This window comes from Rhinatrema bivittatum, chromosome 14 (genome assembly GCF_901001135.1).
Source record: "Rhinatrema bivittatum chromosome 14, aRhiBiv1.1, whole genome shotgun sequence".
NCBI classification, from domain to species: domain Eukaryota; kingdom Metazoa; phylum Chordata; class Amphibia; order Gymnophiona; family Rhinatrematidae; genus Rhinatrema; species Rhinatrema bivittatum.
This window is the reverse complement of record NC_042628.1, coordinates 16,489,564-16,512,875: the sequence shown is the minus strand read 5'-3', so window position 1 is coordinate 16,512,875 and position 23,312 is coordinate 16,489,564. Positions and strand designations below refer to the sequence as shown.

Below are 23,312 nucleotides of genomic sequence, written 5' to 3'. Positions count from 1 at the left end.
ATTAATATTGAGGTTGAACGGGCCCACCGCACGCTGGGTTCCCGCATAGGGAACCAACCCCGGGACATAGTGGCATGCTTTATACGTTTTCCAATTAAGGAAAAAATTCTGGCCGCGGCGCGGAAGAAACAAAGCTGGGAGTGGGAATCCCACCAAGTAGCAGTCTTCTCAGACATTTCCTCAGCCACCCTTAAGCGCCGCCAAGAATATCAACCGGTAACATCAGTGCTGCGTCGCGAGGATATTAGATACCGCTGGTTATTTCCCCAAGGCATAGCTATCACCATTCAGGGAGCTACCTCTAAGGCGCAAAGCGTAGCAGAAGCGGTGACCATTGTTAGGGCCGCTGGCTTTCAGATCTCTCTGCCGGCGCCATTGAAACCACGGGAGAAATCGGAAGGGAGGCGATGGCAACGGGTGGATACTGGCGGGAAGCGGTTGCGGAGGAATGCCAGCACCATCTTAAAGTCTGCACAAGAGGCCAGCGAGGGCACCTGAAGTAAGCTCGGCAGGAATTGATGTTTCGTTGCATAGTCCTGGTGGACCCGGGGAGCACTTGAAAGCCTGATTTTGGAGCACGGATGGCGCACTTAACTTCGATGGACATTGTTGTTTGTTACTAATTTGAGCAGTTTAGTTATGTTTCATCTTGAGGACACTGTACGATTCTCACTTTGATGGAGGAGGCGTTTACTGGGGGGGGGAATGCTGCGTTGGGGACTTCACTAGTCTCACCTACCAGATTGGTAACGGCATGGTGACATGGCGTTCCCAGAAGGAGAGGGAAAGGGGGGGTGGGGGAGGGGAGGGGGGGGGGATGGGGATGGGGTTGTATGCACCGAGAGTGGGGGATGATTCTTTGTATGGTACATGTGTATGTTTGGTTTCTGGCACTGCGGGGATCCTGTATGAGGTGGGGACTGACGGCCCAGTGTTATCAATGGCTAGAGGAGGGCGAGGGGGCTAAGAGTGGCACTTATGCGCTATTTCTTATCAGTATGCAGCCATGATGGCGTTACAAATATTTTCCCTTAACGTGAAGGGGATACATACCCCACGTAAAAGGCATCAACTCAGACAAGATATATTAGCAGCGCGGGCACAGATAATATGCCTGCAGGAAACCCACCTCAAAACACGCTATGAACATCTACTCAATTGGCCAATGTTTGCGCATAGAGCGTACTCGGCAGCTCGTCCATCCTCTAAATACACAGGAGTATGTACCTTATTTTGTCAAGGGCAAGACTACATCATTCGCAAGCAAGTGGGGGACCCTGAGGGTCGATATTTACTTGTCTGCTTTGAATTACAGGAGATTTTGTACACTATCTTGAATGTCTATGCCCCAAATACTGGCCAGAAGGAATTCTATGCGCAACTAGATGCGCTTCTGTGTAAGGAGGGGGAGGGGGTGCTTATACTGGTTGGGGATTTCAATATGACTCTAGACCCCACAGTAGATAACTCCAAAGGGGCAGCCGAGGGCTCGCGCCCCCATAGACGGAGCTTGAAATCTTTAATGGACAAATGGAACTTAGTGGATGCATGGAGACAACAGCATCCCACTGAGCGTAATTATACGTTTTTTTCTGCTCCCCACACTTCATATTCCCGAATCGATTTTTTTTTGGTGGACAGGGCTCTTATGACTCGGGTTGTAAAAACGGACTGTCAGTCTGTCGTGTGGTCAGATCACGCTTCTGTCCTTTTAGACATAAGCATACGCCCAGACAGAACGGGTTACAAATCTTGGAAACTTAATGATACCCTATTGAGGGATGTACAGTTTTGTAGCACCATTACCAAGGACATCAGCGAATATTTAGCAGTAAATGAAGGTGCAGCTACTTTAATCTGGGACTGCTTGAAAGCAGTATTAAGGGGGAAATTCATATCCAGGGGCACTCATGTGAAAAGAGCAAAGCTGGAGGTCACACGACAGATACAGGGAAAGATTGACTTGCTAGCTCAAGAGCACAAACGCACGCTATCTGTTACTACATACATACAACTGCAACAAGCCAGAGAGGCCTTGAGGGTGATCACCTCCGAGGAGTTAGCGGATAAATTGAGGATGCTGAATCTGGAGCAGTTTGAGTGGGGTAACCGACCAGGGAAACTGTTGGCCAGATTTTTAAACCGACGTCAAACCCAAAACCAAATTTTACAAATTAAATCTGGCACTGGGGAGCTCGTAACGTCGCCCCCAGCCATTCGAGCCCGGTTCCAAGAATTTTATGGGGCTCTATATGATGATAGCTCCCAAATACCCTCTGATCAGATCCAGAGCTACTTAGCCAATATTCCATTGCCAGCCTTAACGCAGGAGGAAAAGGATAGACTTGATAGTGAAATTACTGCCCTAGAGATTCAATGGGCGATTCGGGACCTCAAAGCCAATAAGGCACCGGGACTTGATGGATTCACTCCACAATTCTATAAAACGTTCTCTGAGTCACTCATTGCCCCACTGCAAACACTGTTTAACTCCCTGAGGAATGGAGAATCCCTAAGACCAGGATCCAACGAAGCTGGGATTACCATTATCGGGAAACCGGGGAGGGATCACACCTGCTGCGGGTCCTATCGGCCCATCTCCCTACTGAATATCGATCTTAAATTGCTTGCCAAAATTCTGGCGAATCGCATGAATGGGGTTATGGGAAAGTTGGTACATACCGACCAGGCGGGGTTCATCCCGGGCCGGATGGTGGCGGATAATATTCGCAAAATCGTTGATCTTATTAGTTGGGCTAGAAGTACCTCGCAACCCATGGTTTTGCTGTCGGTTGACGCCGAAAAAGCTTTCGACATGGTGCGGTGGCCTTACTTATTTCAAACCCTACAAGCTATGAATTTCAGGGATGCATTCCTGTCTTGGCTTCGGCAACTTTATACTAAGCCTACTGCCAGGGTGAAGGTTAATGGCATGTACTCCGAGGCCTTTGCCATTCAGAGAGGCACGAGGCAGGGGTGCCCCTTGTCCCCCCTGCTCTTTGCCTTGTTTCTTGAGCCTCTGGCCATCACGGTGCGGGCTAGCACCTCTATCAAGGGGGTGCAGATCAGGGACCAGACCTTCAAAATGTCGATGTTCGCGGACGACATATTGTTTTCTCTGACGGACCCGGCCAATTCCCTCCAGGGCACATTGGCAGCTCTACACACCTTTGGGGATGTATCGGGTTTCAAGCTTAATGTTGAGAAATCTGAAATTCTGAATATTACATTACCGGCAGATGCCCTTTTGGCATTGCAAGCTCGATTCCAGTTCCGATGGGCGGCCACAAAAATTAAATATTTGGGGGTAGATATTAGCAAAGATCCCAAAGATCTTTATCAGTTGAATTATCCCCCACTTATTCACAAAATTTTCCAAGATCTGGATCGATGGTCGGAGCTGTACCTCTCTTGGTTCGGCCGGATAGCATCGGTCAAAATGAATATTCTCCCCCGGCTTGGATATTTATTTCAGGCACTCCCCATACACCTCTCGGACGCCTTGATTAACAGTTGGCAAAGGCGGATTTTTTCCTATATTTGGAAAAGGAGACCCCCACGGATTGCTAGAAGTGTTATGTACCGACCCAAGCTGAGGGGTGGGCTCGGCGTACCGCACTTGAAGTGGTATTATGTAGCTGCCCAACTTAGAGCTATTTTTGATTGGCATAGGAAGGGCGAGCTAAAACCGTGGGCCGTGATTGAGCAATTACAAGCGGGTACAATTCCCTTGGGCTCCCTTATTTGGCAACCCAGACACACACGACAGTCTCCACGCCTTTTCTCACCCACAACTCAGCACACCTTATCGTTATGGGAGAAATGGAAAAATCGCTTAACGGGGGACAGACGATATTTTTATAGCACGAATTTATATCACAATAGTCTGTTTCCCCTAGGGGGCTCCGCTAAGGCTTTCCGGATATGGGACGAGAAAGGGATTCATAGCTGTGGGCAGCTTTGGGGGTTGGAGGGTATGGTTGCGTTCCCTTCTTTGCTGTCATCTTATGATTTATCGCCATTGCATGTATATCAGTACTTACAAGTACGGCATTTCTTCCAATCGGAGCAGGTGGGAAGGGATTTAGCTAAGGGGAAGACACAGATGGAGGTTTGGTGTGAGCAAGCAGACACCCTGAGGAGAGCCATGTCTCAGATGTACAATTATCTCAATAGAGATCCCGAGAGCAAACCCGCTTTCATGTTGGCCTGGGAACGAGATCTCGACCGTACTTTTGCGGATGAGACTTGGGATCAGGTTTTCTTGTACACTAAGAAGGGAGTTCCACAATCCCAATTAACTGAAAATCGCTATAAGATTCTCTTGCGCTGGTATTGCACGCCCTCCAAGATCCACAAGTACAGGAGCACCTACGACCCGCGGTGTTGGAAGGGGTGCGGGGAGTTAGGTACTTTTTACCACATGTGGTGGACGTGTCCATACCTGACCAGCTTCTGGGGTTCCATAACGAATCTAATACGAGACATTTTGGGGATAGAGGTAATCCTCTCTCCGGATCATGTTTTGCTGAATTTACCCCTAGATGTCTCTCAAGCTCAGGGTAAACTTATTACCTATATCTTGGCGGCCGCAAAGTGTGTGGTTGCCCGGGATTGGAAGATGGCTGGTCCCCTGCTACTTGAGAAAATATATCCCAGGCTCAGTACGCTGAGTCTTACACATGTTCATCAGAACCCATGCCGACCTGTATCGGGGGGATCCAATCAGAAGGTTTGGCTCCCATTTCGAACCTGGCAGATCCGGAAACGAGCAGAAGGGTTGGCCGTATAGAGTGCTTTAACACTGCCTAGAGAATCTCCCACTCTTACTTACTTCCTTATCTTCAACATGGGGGGGGGGGGGGGGGAGGGAAACACAGGATATTGTATGACGGTGCATTTAATGACATTATTTGACTGATAGATCATTGGCTTGTACATGAATTTTGTTATTACTTGACTACTTCTAAGTCTATGTTCATGTTGCTTGTTGTTTTACATTTCAATAAAAATGTTAATTATAAAAAAAATACAAATCACACCGGTTTACAATAAAACATAACTTCGCCTGTGAGCGTTACATAGAATAATGTGTGCAAACTACCTGCATAATATTACACCTTCTCTTTGTAGCAAGCAACTTGTGTTAACATACACACTTGTTAAAATGAAGCCTTTGTGTGTGTAAATTCCAGCTCTGCCCCCGAAACATCTGGTTTTTGGGTGTGCTTAAAAGTATGCACACAATCCGGCTACACATTTTTATAGTCACACAACCCCCGTGCAATTTTATAACGAGACTTTGAAAAATGACCCCTTTAAGAAGGTAATGCTCAGTAAACCAGCGAGTGGTAAAAGTATCAGGGGAACGTCACATGTGTAATCTGGATATTCAGACAGGTCTTCTGCACACAAGCCTGCCGCTGAATATACTCTGAGCAAATATCCTTGACAAAAACTGGCAAGAGATTGGCAGAGCTAAATGACAAGCAGGACTCTTACTACTCGAGACGCTAGCAGAAGTATTGACTTCTGAAAACTGCAACAGCACTAATTTACATTCTTTCAATAAAGTTCTTGGGTTGCCTCATCTTTTGTTTTGAGGAAATAAGAGAACATTTTGCAACTAAAGTCATCAACTATGGTTAAAATATAATGTGCCTCATTTAAAAACATTAGAGGCATTGGTCTGATGAAGTCAGCGGGTATAAGATCAAAGTGATTTTTGACTGGTTGCGCTTTACCTCAACATTTTTTTTTTTGTAATTTTCCTTTTATTCAGCCTTCACATAGTAACATCCTCACATGATTGTACTCAAGATACCTCATGTTAGCCTTCATGTCATCCATATATTATTCGTTTATGGTGCCAGATAGTCTTGTGACAACTTTTCATTTTTATTTGGAGCAATCATATTTAAAATGGAAAAAAATATATAAAAAGGTCATATGAAGTGATAATGGGCAAAATTTCTAAAGGAAGATTTCAAAGAATTCAAAGCACATTCCTTTGAACATCAACTTACAACTGAGTATACTCTACAAAGCAACAGCACTGCTGAGAGAGCAAATCATAAAATAACAGAAGGCATAAGAACCCTATTTATTGATTCAAAACCGGCCCTAATTTTTTGGCAAGAAGATGCAGCTAAAGTTAACTATACAAAAAAAAACAAAACTCAGAACTGCACACCATTAAAGATGGACATGCCAATAGCACCCGAAAAAAGGATTCACAACCCAGATGTGACAATACCCCCAAGAAAAGTTAACAGCCCAGCTGCAGGTATCTTAAAATGTTCAATTAGCGTGCTTCCTACAGGATCCCTAAACAAAAAAAGAAGCTCAATCCAACAAGAAAGAATGGAATTTTTATTGGCTATTCAAGAGTATGAATGCAAGGCCTTCAGAACATTATGATGCCACTACAAATATCATAAAACGCGTAAGAGACTGAATATTTAAATGAAGACAAACAAGGATACAAACTCATCACAAAAAATGAAAGAGAATTTTTTTCATGGACGTTTTAAAATAATATGCATCACGAAGAGCAAAATGACAGCAATGTAGAACAGGCTGACAATAGGGATACCTGTCAATTAGCCGACAACCAGAAGGGAGAAGAAGAACCTTGACCGACACTACAGTAACCATGACAACTGAGAAGGATCAAACAAATGGATACCAAATTACAATGAATGAAAATCATCCGACAGTAAAACTGAGGAAAGAGACTGAGGTGAACAGAGCCATGATGAACAAGCACAAGTAACCTGTCGCACCACACACCTATCAAGAGGCTGTACGGGGTTAACATGCAATGCAGTGACAAAAATCCATGCAAGAAGAAATTAAGTCTCCATAGCATCCTAATGTATGCAAATTGGTTGAGAAAGCTCCAGACATGAGTATCATCTATTCAAAATGGGTAATACAAATTACGATTGCATCCCGACAATTCCATTAGGAAAAAAAGTGGCAGGCGCAATTTGTTTCAGCACAGCCTACGACTAAGTGGGAAAGACCTCAATGAGGCCGATTCACCTGTTGTGAAGCCAGAGAGCTCTAGCACAGGATGGAGCATGAAAATGTAGGATGTTATCACTGCATATCTTCATGGAAGAGTGAAGGAAAAAACCAAACACTTTACCGAGAGCGGATTCAAGAAGCTCAGAAATGATCTCTGCGTTTTCAAATATACTACAAGAAAGGGGGTTATGTTCTCTCGGTATTGGTGTCAATGATTTACTTGCTGTTCACACAGACAAGCCCGTACTATAGGAAGCTATCTTAATTACAAGTCGATTCAAACTGAAAGAGAGCAAATAGATACATTTCTAGGACTAGAAATAGGAAATCAAATAATAGTTTCCCAGGAAATCCTTATAAACGTTTGGCAAGACTGACTACAAAATCAAAGATTTCATTTCGAAATCTCCACTGATTCTTTATTCCATGTACTTTGAGTAGAGAATCCCTCACTAACAGGCCGATACAGTACCCGTGGTTGGACGCACGTTTGACGCGCTAGCTTTACCCCTTACTCAGTAAGGGGTAATAGTGCATAAAAAATGCACGTCCAACCCCCCCCGAAACTAATAGCACCCGCAGCATGCAAATGCATGTTGATTCCTGCGCGATTCAGAAAGTAAAATGTGTAGCCAAGCAACACATTTTACTTTCAGAAATTAGCACCTACCCAAAGGTAGGTGTTAATTTATCTCAGCATCGGGAAAGTGTACAGAAAAGCAGTAAAACCTGCTTTTCTGAACACCCTCCGACTTAAATATCATGGCGATATTAAGTCTGAGGTCCCAAAAGTAAAAAATAATTTAAAATAAAAAAAAATAAAAAAAACGTAAAATCAGCCCGCGGCTTGAAAACCGGACGCTCAATTTTGCCGGCGTCCGGTTTCCGAACCCGTGGCTGTCAGCAGGTCCGAGAACTGACGCCGGCAAAATTGAGCGTCGGCTGTCAAACCCGCTGACAGCCGTTGCTCCCGTCAAAAAGGAGGCGCTAGGGACGGGCTAGTGTCCCTAGCGCCTCCTTTTACCGCGGGCCCTAATTAGCATATTTTTATTTACTGGATCGCGCGCACAGGACACTGGCCTGTGCGCGCCCCGGGAGAGCAGGCGCTCGCCCGCGTTTCTTTCTGTATCGGCCTGTGTGAAATTTTCAAAGGGAAACTCCGCCGGGAGTTTCCCATTGCAAAGTGACTTGCAGGATGCAGAGTTTCAAAATTGCCCTCCCCGTGCACAACCTGTTGTGTTATCACTCACATACACAGACAGAATTTATATCACAAAGGGTCCGTGGAATAACAGATTTTTGTCAACACTGCTCAGGAGGGAGGAGAAGAGCTAAACTACAGAACAGGTAAACGTCTGAGCTGTGAAACTCTACTCTCATGTCAGAGCGGTGTGGATAGTGCTTGTAGCACAATAAATCTCAGTAATATCTGCTGCTGGACAAAAGTTCACTATTGCCAAATAAACACTTGCAGCATTGCGCTTTAGACAAGTGAATGGTGTCCATGAATGAGGAAAACAGGCAGCGATGTTAAAACAGGATTCAGACCAATTTAGATCCCGTGTTCCAATGTCTATGGCTCATTTAAACCTTTATTCCTATTTCAGGTCTTCTGCTCTCTGGGTTGCCCGGGACTGGGGAACCAGCATTCACAGCATCTTGGGTGGAGGGGAGAGAGAGAGAGAGAGGGCGAAGGGGGGGGGATGGAGAGGAGTCATTATGCAAGCAACTGGCTGGAGCCCTGGTGCATGACCTCTTGACCGAAGACAGAGGCTGCAATGACCGAACTAAAAAGAGGAAGGACTCCCCGGGTAGTTGCACAGGAAGGCGCGAGGCACCAGATCCCCCCCACCCTGGGTCCCACTGAGCTTGGCACCCAAAGAGGCAGCAGAAAGCCGCCAGTGTCTTCACCTCCCATCCCCACAAAACACACAGGGATTGTTTTCTTCCATTGTTCGGGGGTAAAGTGCACCATTTTTGTAGGATTACTTACAGCTGGTCACAGGGCGTGGGGTTCGCCGCAGCTTCCAGATCTGAAACCGGTTCGCTAACAAAGACGTCTCCCTTGCAGGTAACTGACCAGATTGCTTGGTGCGACGGAGGACCTTGAATCCTTCTGCTTTCACAACAGGATGCACTCAACAAAGCAAGCTGCGAATAAAGATGAGCACCAAGAGCGCCAAGACGTGAGCAATGATTACATGCATTTAACCCTTAGTTGATAAACCTGCCTCTGATCCACAGAAGATACTGCAGAACTTTTATTGATGCTTTAGTTTCAAAGGGTTAAATAGTATTTTGCAAAAAAAAAAAAGCAAACTAATATGATGTCTTTGATCTATGATAAAGTACCAAAGTGACCAGATATCTATGTATATAGATATAGAAATGTTGGCTACCACCACTAAACAGATTGGAAGTACTCAAGATGTATAAATACAATTATGAAAATGACTAACACCATCAATGTTCTAAAAAAATAGTACCAATATATGAATATTATTAACAATGCCAAGGTGTAGAGAGATTCCAAGCTGCTTATCCCAAGGATAAGCATTGGATTTCTGCAACTGCACCTTAATTGTGGTTAATGGATTTTTCCTCCAGGAACTTGGCCAAACCTTTTTTAAATGCAGTTCACCACATCTTCTGGCAATGAATTCCAAGAGCTTAATTATGCAGTGAATAGAAAAACTATTTTTTCTTATTAGTTTAAATGTATTACCCAGTAACTTCATTGTGTGTCTCCAGTCTTTGTACTTTTTGAAAAAGAGTAAACTGTTTACTCCTTCCGTTTCACTCATTCTTTTATAGACCTCTATCATATCTCCCCCCTCAGCCGTCTCTTCTCCAAGCTGAACAGCCCTAACCTCTTTAGCCTTTCTTCATAGGGGAATTGTTCCATCCCCTTTATCATCTTGGCCGCCCTTCTCTGTACCTTTTCTAATTCCGCTATATCTTTCTTGAGATGTGGCGACCAGAACGGCACGCAGTACTGAAGAAGAGGCCGCACCATGGAGAGAGACTAGGTGAGGCAGAGTTGGGAGACTGAAATAAAAAGGGGACACAAAGAGGGAGACTGGACGGGACACTGGCAAGCTGCACACAATAAGCTTGCGGGGGGGAAGGTTGGCCTGATATACTAAGCTTTTATTCTCCCCATAGATAGAAGATGGGAAAACAGCCTTAGTAACTCAGGCCCTACAGGAGTAACAGCAGACTCTGGAGGGGGAACTCGATGTCTCCCCCACCCTGCTCTTCAGTGGCGGGACAGTGGGGAAGGGACAGAGCTCTCGACCGTGGCTCCCAGATCCATATGGAATCAGTCAAGGCCTGGCGCACACTCACCCAGTCGTGCATTTCCTGTTCCGTGCCAGAAGCAAGTCGGATCGGCCACCTCTGCTTCGTCTTCTCAGGAGTGTAAATAGCAAACGAGTGCTTCTCATCATTCAGGATTTCCACCAGCACCGTCACTTCGTTAAGAAACACGTGTATATACTGCCAAAAAGAAGGAAAGTCGGACTGAACCACACATCCCCAATGCTTATAACAAAAAAAAAAAAAAAAATACTGAAATGAATTCTGCAAGAGCTGGAGGCTAGGGTGAGGCATGGGGAGAAATGCACAGAAAACGGGCCCTGGGGAGCTGCTGGGTTCACGTTCTGCTCGCACGCTTCCCTTGCGCAAAGCAAGCTTTTACAGTCTGCACCAATCCAAAATCAGGCCCGATTCGCTAAGATTGCATTCCCATTCGGTGTTTTGGGGAAACAAAAAGCCGAGTGCATCAGGAATCGCTCTGCTTCCACGAAAACCGATTTCTAACAGATGAAGCCAAATAATAAAAAAGTACAGCTTCCTGGTGGAAACCCAAGGCACGTAACGCAAGTCAGGCGAGCAATCCCGAGAACGCCTGGGCTGCCACCCCCCCCGTCACTAGGAAGTTACCTTCTTTTCTTCGTAGTAGGTGTAATAAATGAAGAGAATGCTGTCCCGCGTGCCGTCGCTGCCCGTAAACTGCTCCAGCGTCACCCGCACGTCGACCCATTTGCAGGGTTTCCAGTGTCGCCACCACTGCAAGGTCCCCGTCTTTACCCAGACAGACTGCAAGACGGCAGGGAAAAAAAGAAAAAAAAAACAAACAAAAAACAAAACATACAGCCCCCATCAGTACAAGCTCCGCCTGCCCACAGACACATCCAGAGAAACGAGTGCAGGTACGCGCTTTTATGCGGAGGCAACACCATGAGGGTAGAGAGGAGCTGCATGCTGGGGGAGGGGGGGGGGGGGGAGTATCGGCCCGTTATGTCCTCTTTTCTCCTTCAAAAACAGAACCAAGAGCGCTGCCATTAACCCTGGTTCCCAACTACCCAGGGATCCTCAGCCTCTCGCTGTTCCCTCCAGAATCCTCTTATCAGTGGCTTCAGGTCCAGCGGAGCCAGGAAGCCTTCCTCCCCCCCCTCCCCCGAGGCCATGAATGCTGACCCCCCCCCCCCCCCCCCCCGCAGCATCCCCAGCCGACCGGGGGGAGAAATCAAAGAACAGGATCTTCTCTTCCGCCTGCCAATGCACAGCACTGCCCCTCCCCCCCACTGTGCTTTTAACCATTCCAAACATGTCTGTTACATTTCCATTAAAAAAAACAAAAAAAACACAAAACAAACATAAATGAGGAAAAATATTGATGTGAGTGGAAAAAGCCAGAAACAATAATATTAAAAAAAAAAAAAGTGAAATATCATTAAATGAAACCAAGTCCATCTTCAAAAGACAAAATATCGGCGAAAAGCTACAAAGAACTTAAGAGGGATTGCAGAGCTGAGCACTTGGTGTGGATGGGCAGACGAGATAGGCCACAGGGGTTTCCCCCCGATGCCTTGTTTCTGTGTGCCTTTCTCTGAGCTTAGACAACCGATTCCAGGAACAGCCCAGGGGTAAATCTGCCGTGGTTGTTGCAGTTCTACCACGGGCCAGAGGAAGTGGCTTAGCAATGACGGTTTCTGCATTTTTTTTGCAGATTGGAGAAAGCAAAGCAAAAAAAAAAAAAGTGTTGGATCCTGCAGGCCAATTAGGACTTCACTTTTGGGATACAAACGTGGGTCTAAAAGAAACAGTGAGCCTTCTCACTGATAAATGCTCTGCAGACACAGGCAGAGCCATCAGATTGCAGTTTTGAAGACCGCTATACCTACACGATCACCACCTAGCTGAAAATGTAAAAAACGCTGGATAATTTAAGATTAAAACTGACACGGGGTAGGCCGTACGATAACAGTGGCCTGGGCGGGAGGGGGGTGGCAGGAGGAACGACGTGGATCCCTCCGAGGGTACGGGAATAGTCCCGGGGGGGGTGGGTGCACCTCTTCGTGGATTTGCCTTGCCCACGATGGAAGCGCTGCCACGTCCTCTCTCCCAGAGGTCTTTTTAAAGGGACAGGTTTACTGCTTCCTGAGCAGTTTCCCCGGGGCTGGGAGTGGTGCCCAGACCGCCCCCCCCTTGCTTACAGTACCTGCTCGACAGCTTGCTCATAGTGCTTAAAGCTCTCCAGCTCTCTCCTGGAGCGTTCACAGAGTTGCTGGAAAATCTGTTTGCGCCAGGCTGCCGTCTGAGCCGGCGTGATGGAAAGAGACAGCGCTTGCACGGAGGAGACGAGGCCTGCGGGGGGAACAAAACGGGTAAGGCAATTAGATCAGGCGCTAGGCGGGATCTCATGCGACGGGCACCGGCTTTCAAGGGAGCCTGTGACAATCTATAAACACAGAGGCTGGAAGCAATGACGGCGGGAGAGGGAAGGTGGAGGGGAGTGAAGGCAGCAGCAAGGTTAAAAAAAAAAAAAAAAAAAATCTTCATTTTGTCTGCAATTCCTGTACACGAAATCAAACAGTGAGGAGACTACAACTAATGCCTGGGTCACGTGAGAGCCTAAACGCGGCTGCCGTTCGGTGCTCGGCCCGGATCGCTGCGCTTATCTTAAATCTAGCACAGTGGGGGCTTGGGTTCCTTGTGGGAATTTGATGTTCTTTGGGAACACTTTTTATTTGACTTATATTCTGCTTTTTGTCATCGCTGCTGGGCAGACCGGATGGGCCTTTAGGTCTTCATCCAGGTTTATTTACATTTAAATGAATAGCAGGGTCTAACCTTAGCTGAATTTTCAGCTGAAAATCTTAGGTTCCTGCGTTCAGCTGAAAACAGGGGTTTTTTTTAAACGGTCAACCTCTTACTACTTTCAATATAGTCATTTTTTTTCTGCTTTCTTTCGTGTCTTTTAACAGAGTTTTTTTTATTTTTTTTTTTTGAATACCTGAATTCACAGTGAACCACTTCAATGGGCTGTAAGGCTCCACATGGCAGCCTCCTCCAGCTACCCAGACCCACAGCGGCCCTCCGTCAGCTCCGCACGGCTCGTCGGCACCGGCCGAATACATCCCCAGGGAAGACAGGCTGGACGTCTCGTCGAAAGGATGGGACGAGGCAGCCGCGCCGGGACGGGCTTCCGCCAAGTCCACGCTCGTCCACTGGAGTACAGCAGAAGCAGACCCCGGGCCTCGAGAGCCCCCTGACCTTTCAGCAGAGGCCTCTCCATCGCGGTCTGGAGCTGGATCGGTTCCTTCTGGAAAAGAATTTTGACTCCAACCTGGACCCGACGCCGCGATTTGACTGCCCATCGCGCTTTCGCTGTTACAGAGGCCATCGTCTTCTGGCGGACGGGCAGATTGCGCTCTCTGGGGTGTGTGCGGTCTTCCGGCATCGGGCAAGCTGTCTGTGTCAGTCAGGATGGACGAGTCCTGTTGCTCCATGACTTCGTCACCAAAGAAGCAGCCAGCACTACAAACAGATGCACATTTACACATCTCATCACAGCATCATCCTAACATAGGCAACTCATATCCTCAGTATCGGGTGGTCCAGCTGCCAAAGCGTATTTAAAAACTTTGTTTACCCGACTTCCGTGGCTGGTAGGTTTGCTGGTTCAGAGAACTAAAATAGTACAGGGCACATTACACTCAAAGACAGAAAACAGCTTACAAGTCTGTCAACCCTATAAGGGAAGCCAACAGCGCAATCTCCCAGCCTCACAATAAGTAAGGCGACGCTTGCTTATCCAAGAAACTCCTTAGTCAACCTCAGCAAGGTTTATTACTCAATCCCCGAGGCCCACCGAGAATGCAAGAGGATGAGGATCCTTAAACAGACAGCCTGCTTGCCTGCCCAAGACAAAGAGAGAGCAGGACGGGCGCTAAAGAGCTGTGGGGGAAAAAAAAAAAGGTATTGGACCGGACGTGATCCTCAGGAAAAAAGAAAGAAACCGAGGTGCTCTCCAGCAGGATTGGTGAGCAAATAAATGAAGGCACGAAAGCACCGCTCCCCTCTCCTATGGAAAACACAGAGCTCGAGCCTTGATAAATTTGCCCTTTTAATGACATTTGCTACCTGCCGGCGGCCCCTTTTGCTGTTGTCAATCAACAAGCTCTCCATCCAAACGGAAGGTGCGCTCTCCCCCTGTCCCCTGTTACCTGAGGAGGCTGCAGGAACTCCCTGTGTGGGACCTGTCGTTCTCTCGGCTTACAGCTATCGCCTTCCAGGTCTTCCCGCTGAGTTCGCTCGGTGTTACGCCTTGCCGGAAGTACACGGCTCGATCGCCACAGCCAATTCCCCAGACCTGAAAAGGAGGCAAAGCAGAGGAGGAGATCTTCCGTGGTGCATGAAACCTGGAACACACATCTGCTGCGTTTTAAGAGCCTCGCTGCGCTTTAAATCGCAACTGCTCCTGATATCAGGAAAACTGAAGAAAATCAGAAGGGCGCGCGTGTCTTTAAAAACGGTCAAGCCTGGTGATGCCATGGGGAGCACGATACAACCAATCCCCAGGGAGGCGCATGTTAAATTTGCAGGACTAGAAACCTGGGCTGGAGCTCTGGGAAGCGAGTGGGCGCACGGTGTCAAGCCGTTGGTGGCGCCGGCGTCATAAAAATCACACGGCGAGCAGGGAGGGTCAGGAGTGAACAGGCAACTCCGCTGCGGATCCCGTCTCAGAGGGAAAGACTGCTGGAAAGGCCAGAAGCAGAGGTTGGCTTACTGCTGACTTTCAGGGCCAATTTTCGGAACGTTTCTGCGAGGAAAGGATGACGCAGACCTGCTGCTTGCATACAGTTTGGAACTGGACTGTGCCGAGTGTGGCCAGGAGCCAAAACTGGTTTGCTTTTGGTCCTAAAACTGCCAAGGCTCTGTTTTAGCCTCTCTTAAAAGGGCCACTGTAAGACTGTGCATGTTTCAATTATAATGGCCTTGAGAGCAGTGGAAGGAAGCTACTGGGGATGGACCATTAGCTCCAATAAACTTTCTTCCATTAAAGCAGTGGTCCCACCAGCCAGTCAGGTTTTCAAGATATCCACAATGAATATGCATGAGAGAAAATTTGCATGCACTGCCTCCATCGTTACATATATTTGCATGCACTGCGTCTATTGTTACACATATTTGAAAGGGGTGTTCCCAGGGGGGCGCGTGTGCACTTTCAAACAGAATGCAAGGGAAATGTACAAGCAAAATAGACACCCGCTCCCTTGCAGGCATGAAGGTGCACATCTGCCCGCCAATTTTTCAAACGTAAAGTCTGCTGTGAAAAACCATGGCTACAGTCCGCGTGGACCTCAGCCCTAAGTGCTAGATTCTAAAATTGGGCTCCGCTGAGCAAAGCAGCAGGAATCTTTGCTCCGTTAAAAAAAAAAAAATTTGTTGCATTATCTTACCTGGTCGTTTAAGCCAACATTAATCATCATCATTTCTCCTACCATCTCAATCCAGCTGGTACCGCAAGGGTTGTGTGAATTCACCCCTCTTCTAAACCACACCTGTCAGAAAAGGACAGAAAGAAAGCAAATCCATACTCTTCCCCAACAAAACACTAAACATCTCAGAGGAGAACCACCTTCATTCGCTTAAGGGTAAACTCCACTCCAGACTATTAATGTATCACAGTCTGTTTAGCGAGCTGGAAATAGTGTACAGCGTTTCCCATGGGACAGTCACTGGGGTCCACAAGTGTCATGAGCCAGTTTATTTCACTGAAAAGCCCAACTAGATAGCATCCTAGCCGCCATGCAAGTCTGGGTCATCCGCCAAAAAACTGGCTACACGTGTTATCTTGACAAGGAGCAGCCAGCACAGGTGAGAGGATCTCCAATTGCAGAAGAGTAGGGGGGGTTTAGATAGGGCTGGGGGGGGGGGGGGAGGTGTGGGGGGTGTAAGGAAAGTTCCCTCCGAAGCCGCTCCAATTTTGGGCAGCCTTGCGCGCGCCGACCCCGGATTTTAACAGATACGCGCTGCTACGCACGTATCTATTGAAATCTGGCGTACTTTTGTTTGCGCCTGGTACGCGAACAAAAGTACGCGTGCGCGTAGTTTTATAAAACCTGCCCCATATTTTGCACATGAAAAGTAAAATAGGACTTGCGTAAATCAGCGTCGTGCACACGTTGAGGAAGTTTTTCCAGGTCATCAAGACCCTCCTGGCTCTTCAGCGTGAATTCCCTCCCCCGTTCACCCAGACCTCAAACATTTCTGATCATTTACGCCAGATAATTTGCAGGTGCAAAAACACGCAAGCAAGCTGGCAAATCTACATGCGTGACTGCCTTTTAAAAGAGCAATTCATGCACGTAACGGTCGGCCCCTCTCCAGAGCACCCCTTTTCTTCACGTGTATACATGCACGAGGACGTGAAAATCCTTGTGTACTTTTATGCGCCCCAGCGTGCAAAGAGACATCCCCTGCTGTGTAACTTTACTTCTGCTATGGATGAAGTGTAAGTTAAAAAATAAAAAAGGATTGGGCCATTTCTGAGGGGTTTACAGGATCTGGGGTAACTGGGGGGGGGAGTGCAGGTTATCAAATTAGGGAGGGTTGAAGGATCTATTTGTTAACTGGGTGAACTGGTAAACTGGGAATGACGTGGGCGTGTGCCCCTTTTAAATTCCCATTTAAAATTTGCAGGCGGCCAGGTTATTTTCTAACATGCACACGTTATAAAATGGCCGTGGGACGACGTATGCGTGCAAACATGCGCTTGGCGTGCTGGTTTGAAAGTTACCGTCTTAATGAGTAACTTGTGTGCGCATTTGCCAGCTAACGTACAAAATTACCTCCTTAAGGCTCAAAGCCTGGATCGGACACCCAAATGGGGTGCCTGATGGGAGGCCCCCAAATATCCGATGCAGTAATGCAGGGGTGCTCATGCCAGTCCTCAGGCCACCCCGGTTTTCAGAATATCCCCAATCTTACTGTCTGAGGGGCTCCCCTACAGTAACTTATTGTTGATTTATAGTCTAATATGGAAAACTGAACAGAGGGTGTCCATTTGCAAGACTAATTAAACCAGGCATGGGGACCCTCTGCTCTTGAAAGGCCACAGACTCAGTGTGTTTCCAGGATATCCCTAAGAAATATGCATGAGAGATTTGCATACAGATGAATATGCATATTCATTAAGGATATTCGAAAACCCAACCAATCAGCAGCCCTTGAGGAATCAAAGGGCTGCTGATTGGCTATTTAGACACTTGTGTCTTTGGAAATTCCTTAGGTAACCACCTATTCCATCTGGATGTCTGCATCTCTGATTAATGCACAAGCCTTTGAAAATTTAGCTCTAGAGACAGAAAGGATGAATATCATATGCTTGGGTTATAAAACACTTGCAGAGATCTGCTTGTAGCCATATACACGAATATACCGCCATGCACATTAGTTTGAAAGTTATCCTCCCTGCTTTTAATATGAGTTAAAAGATTTCTATTACTGCTTGTCTTGAAAAATGTTTTAGGTAAATTTTCAATCTACCATATGGCTACTAGAATCTGTATTTTTATCTGGGAAAAAATATATATAAAAGGCAGGTATCAGTCAATCATGTTGGTCACACTGTCATATCTGTCTGTGGCCACCAGGTGGCACCTGGAACAATGGAAGGTGCAATATACAAAGACAATATGCTCTTTCTACAAAGCATGGTCGCAAACAAAGGCACACAAACACATGCACTCACACAGGCCCACCCAGACTCCCCCCCACACACAGGCTGTTACTGACCAGATAACCTGAGTAACATCGGATAACGTTCGCCAATATGCTGTCTGCAAAGTCCTCCTTCTCACACTCCCACACACAGGGACAGGCAGGCATAGGCACACACACAAGTGAATGCACAAAAGTACGCACAAGCTCACAGAAGCCATGCAAGCGCACACAAGCTCCCACATGCAGATACACTGGCTTGCATACGCAAACACACACACACAGGCAGACACATACATACACACAAACACAGCACCCAGGCATCCACAGGCACCAGCCCATCACACACCTACTACCTGAGCAATGCCAGTCCCTCTCCTCTAGTAATAAATAAAATGAAACAATACCACCAAATCAGAGTCCCCTACAAGAAAGAACAAAGTGATGCATGCTGACGACATCATCGCTTCTTTTGTTGCATGAAACCAATGTAAAATTGCGAGCATGCGATGACGTAGCTTCAAATATTCAGACATTTAGGATGCAAAGACGAAGGAAATCAAAATTTATCATTTACAACTATTATTAATTTATCGAGTTTTATATACCGTCGTTCGGTTTCGCCATCACAACGGTTTATAAAGTTTCGATGTTTAACAGTTTCCAAAAGAATCCTGTGATTGTTAACAGATATAGTAGGCTTTATAAATGTGGTTTGGCTGTTAAACTAAATGGATTCAGTTGTGTGTTGTATTATGTGTTTGCATAGGGCTAGTAGAGTGAAGTAATAGCTAAGAGTCATTGGGTATTTTGGTAGGCTTTGGTAAACATCCAGGTTTTTAGTTCTTTTCTGAATGTTTTTAAATCTTGTGTTCTAAGTTCAATTGGGAGGAGTTCTGGAGTTTGGGACTTCCTAGGGATATGGCTCTTGAGCAGGCGGGGTCTTTAATAGACCTTTGTTCGCTGAGCATAGGTTTCTGTTTGGAGAGTGCAGTTTTATGGATGTACTTAGCCAGTTTGTTTGTTTTTCGTATATTATTTTGTGTACTATGGAGAGTATTTTGTATTCTATCATGAGAATGTACTGATGCAACCCAAACATTACTCTCTGCATCAACGGTACTGATGCAACTATTACAAGCCCTTCAATACTTCATGTGTCTCCTAAACTCAATGCATTTATTTCAATTCAATATTTAAGCATCTAAGAGTCACCTACAAAATAACACAGATGCAGGTTTTTGTTTATTTTATACTTTAACAAAAAAAAAGAAAATGCAATGCAACAGCATTTTCTTTTTTTTAGAATGTAAAGTTTATTGAAAAATTACAGACCAAGACAAACACTGTCAAAAGTTAGCAAACAAGAACAAAAAACAAAAGCTAACAAAACAGCATTTCCTAATAGAAGTACAGCAGAGGGCTTGATTTTAATAATCAGGATTAGGCATCGGAACCCACGCAGTTTATTTGTACGTAAGAGAACAGGGCACCTCTGCAAAGTCTAAAAGTATCAACTCTGCAAAGGAACCAGCCAAATACTTGAAGATCTTCTGCAGAGTGGCCAAACAGGGGGATGAAACAATGGTAAAAGCCAGAAAGATGCTTGGCTGCATAGGGAGCGGAATGGTCAGCAGAAAATGGGAGATGATGTTGCCCTTGCATAGGTCCCTGGTGAGACCTCACTTGGAATACTGTGTACAGTTCTGGAGACCGCACCTTCAGAAGGATATAAACAAAATGGAGTCTGTCCAGAGGGTGGCACTAAAAGGGTCAGTGGTCTCCGTTCTAAATCATATGGGGACAGATCTAAACATGGAGGAAAGCAGAGAGAGGGGAGATATGATAGAAACATTCAAATCTCTCAAAGGTTTCTACGCACAGTCTCTAGGGATCATGGGATGAGAGCAAAAGGGGGTAGATTCAGGAGTAATCTTAGGAAATATTTTGATGGAGGCAAAAACGGTATCTGAATTCCAGAAAGCATAGGGTAAATAGAGGGGGGGATCTCTGAGGGATGTGCCACGTGGGCTTCTCTGCCATCGTGTTTCCACATTTATTTTCATTCTGGGAAAGGAAAACACTCGGTGCAGGGCACTCAGCTCTGTGCCATGCAGACAAATTAACATAAAAGCATCATTTAACAAAAATCGATAAAGCGGTGCATTGAGGGGGAAGGCCAAAACCGCTTACCTTTCTGTCTTTTGTAACTGCCCACGACACGTTTGTGCCGACAGAGACGTGCATTATTCCATTCTCAGGCGTGGGGGGCTCCACGATTGTCCAGGAACTTCCTAGCAAATAAAAAAAAAAAAAAAAAGAGAGCAAAACGTAAGCCGGTTAAGCACGCTGCAGTTTGCCAGCAAAAAAAAAAAAAAAAAAAAAAAGCTTTGCACAGCACTTGTTTACCTTTCGGGTTATTTCTGTGGATTCCCTCCCGCACCACGGCCTGCCCTTCCCACAGAGTCGCCCACAAGAGGTCATTAGGGCCGCAGCTGATCTGCACCGCCTCGCCGGGGGTGGCAAGCTCCGACCACGAGACGCCCTCGGGATTATCGTGACAAACCTCTTCCCTGTACCACACCTATGGTAAACACACAAGGCTGTTTGTCCAAGTACAGTTATAACCCGTAAAACCAGTAACATTAATCAGCCCTTCACTGCCCCAGTTACTCTCCTGCCAGGATATTCTGGGTTGGCTGTAAGCCGCCCTGGGCAAGGCACCAAGCATCACATTTTGGTTTTTTTATATTACATTATTATTATACAAAAAGGGTTAAGGGGGGGCTATCTATTAAGGGGGAAAGCAAAGAATCTGGAGGGACTCTGTGGGGTTATTTAGGATACAAACCTAGGGCCTCATTTATTTATATACCGACATTCAATCGAGATATCACACTGGTTTACATTCTGGTACTGAAGGTATTTCCCTATCCCCAGAGGGCTTACAATCTAAGTTTTTGTACCTGAGGCAATGGGGTAAAACGTAAGTCCCACACTCACAAACGGGGGCCACCTTTTGTTCAGTCACTTTCCTGCCCTCCACTGCTTCACTCAAGCCCAATCTGTGCAAATCTCTCACTAATTTTTTTTTTTTGTCGGAAAGCCGTTTTCACCTCTGGATGTCTCTACTACGGTCGGATTCCTCTTTGTGCTGCATGAAACGACTTTGATCTAATTTTTCACTTTTCCAGTATTACACTGCACTGTACTCTTCGTTCTAGATTATGGCGTATACAAACATTTATTTTATTTAACAAAAGGCATAATAATAGATAAGATCAGGAACCAAGAGGGGTGAAAAGCCAAACTATTTCATGCCGCTGCAGCTGAGCTCCAACACGCAGCGACATGCAGCCAGGCCCGTCCCGTCTGAGCTTTGATGCCTGGCATCTCCCTTCACGACTGGAACCAGGTCTCCTCGCTGGTCTCCCTGTCAGGTTACTTTACTGCTCACGCACCCCTCCACCAACTCTGTCAGGGACTGTGCTCGCTTTAAGCTGGAGATCCACATTCAGCCGCTGTGAGGCTCAGCTAGTTAACCGGATAAATATATCAGGCTTAACTTACCAGGCCACTGAATACATCTGTCTTAATGTTTGCTGGACAAGTTCATCCGGCCAACTTTACGACAGCTGTATAAGATAAATTGTAATTATGTGGTTAATAATGCAGATGACGCTGTTTGTTAGCACCCTCTGCTACACAACCTCTGGTTACATATATAATGTTTCCCTGGTAAATAACCCTTGGCATATTAGCCTGGTGTTTCAACTTTATAGAAACATAGAAATGACGGCAGAAGAAGACCAAACGGCCCATCCAGTCTGCCCAGCAAACTTTCGCACTTTTTTTTCCCTCTCATACTTATCTGTTACTCTTGGCTCTTAGTAATCTTTTTTATTCTATTTCCCTTCCACCCCCGCGATTAATGTAGAGAGCAGTGTTGGAACTGCATCTAAGTGAAATATCTAGCTTAATTAGTTAGGGGTAGTAACCGCCGCAATATGCAAGCTACACCCATGCTTATTTGTTTACCCAGACTATGTAATTCAGTCCTTGTTGGTTGTTGTCTGTATATAGATCCACTTTTCTTCATTCCCTCCTGCCGTTGAAGCAGAGAGTTATGCTGGATGTGCATTGAAAGTGAATTATCAGACTTTCTCCCCTGCCGTTGAAGCAGGGGAGAAACCTATGTACTATAAACTGTATAAATGCTTCTGTATTATGAAACAGATGTACTAAGAAACCACCTGACCCTTTCACCCTCTACCCCTTTCTGGTACCCCTCTTATCTCTACCTCTCTCTTCTTCCTTCTACCCCCTACTTTTATTGTGACTGTACTTTCTGCTTCTGTGTTAAGTAACCCGAATTCTATGTAAACCGATGTGATATTACACGAACGTCTGTATAGAAATAAATAAATAATAATGTTCGGATGTCTGTTCGAGAGCTTATCTGTTATACTGTTAATGGTGTACTAATTAGTATACATTCATTTGATGTATATTATTCGGTATATGTTTTTTTTGTTTTAATGTTATGTTATACAATTTTAGCTAATGTTAATTAATGTAAAATCGATATGATGGTCCCCACCAAATACCGGTATAGAAAAGATTTTAAATAAATAAATAACTAAGCCAACCAGACTGAGCCAGATAACTTTAACCCAGCTTAAGTCATCATCTCCTCCCTGGAACGCCCTCGTCCTGCCCGCGTCCTAGCTACTTATACGGCTCAGTGGCGGCTGCTCAGCGGGGCTGGATATTCAGTCTAATGTACTAACGCACCCAGCTGAGCAGCATCGAATATTGCGCTCCTGGTTTTTGCTTTCCGATCTGGTCATAGGCTTGCCTCCTTCCTCTCTCTCACTATTCTGCTTCGCTCCCACTCTCCGTGCACCCTTCTCACTTTCGCCCTCTCTCCCGATCATTGGAATAAACTACCTTCTCTGCCCCCGCTCTTACCCTCTTTCTCGTCTTGGCCAAACACTTCTTTAAGCCTGCGTTGTCCTGATGCATACAATTTCTCTGCTCTGGCTTGCGAACTGTAGCAGCTCACATTACACAGAGTAACAAAATGGCAGAGAGTAACTTTTTCCGTGCCTTGCTATTTGTAAGGCAACATATTAAAAATCAAAATAAACCAGCACACTTATCATCAAGGAGCTCTTACTGGCTCTGCTCCACTCGGGCAGAATCTCTTGTTTTTATAAAATATTACTATTGGAGAAAAAATAAAGGTTCCCAGAATTCACCCCAGT

At 45.9% G+C, this 23,312-nt stretch overlaps 1 protein-coding gene across 3 annotated transcripts in view; it reads right to left on the bottom strand.

Annotated features, from left to right (window-relative positions):
* Nucleotides 1-23,312, bottom strand: part of TECPR1 (tectonin beta-propeller repeat containing 1) — a 57,311-nt gene that overhangs the window by 23,222 nt on the left and 10,777 nt on the right. For all 3 annotated transcript variants that reach the window (XM_029577234.1, XM_029577233.1, XM_029577235.1), the window contains 9 exons: nt 20,455-20,629; nt 20,239-20,339; nt 15,783-15,884; nt 14,547-14,692; nt 13,334-13,857; nt 12,539-12,684; nt 10,978-11,133; nt 10,381-10,530; nt 9,026-9,183 (listed from right to left, as the gene is read on the bottom strand). In XM_029577234.1, the coding sequence (XP_029433094.1) occupies nt 9,026-9,183; nt 10,381-10,530; nt 10,978-11,133; nt 12,539-12,684; nt 13,334-13,857; nt 14,547-14,692; nt 15,783-15,884; nt 20,239-20,339; nt 20,455-20,629 (1,658 nt within the window). The remainder of the gene's footprint in view (nt 1-9,025; nt 9,184-10,380; nt 10,531-10,977; nt 11,134-12,538; nt 12,685-13,333; nt 13,858-14,546; nt 14,693-15,782; nt 15,885-20,238; nt 20,340-20,454; nt 20,630-23,312) is intronic.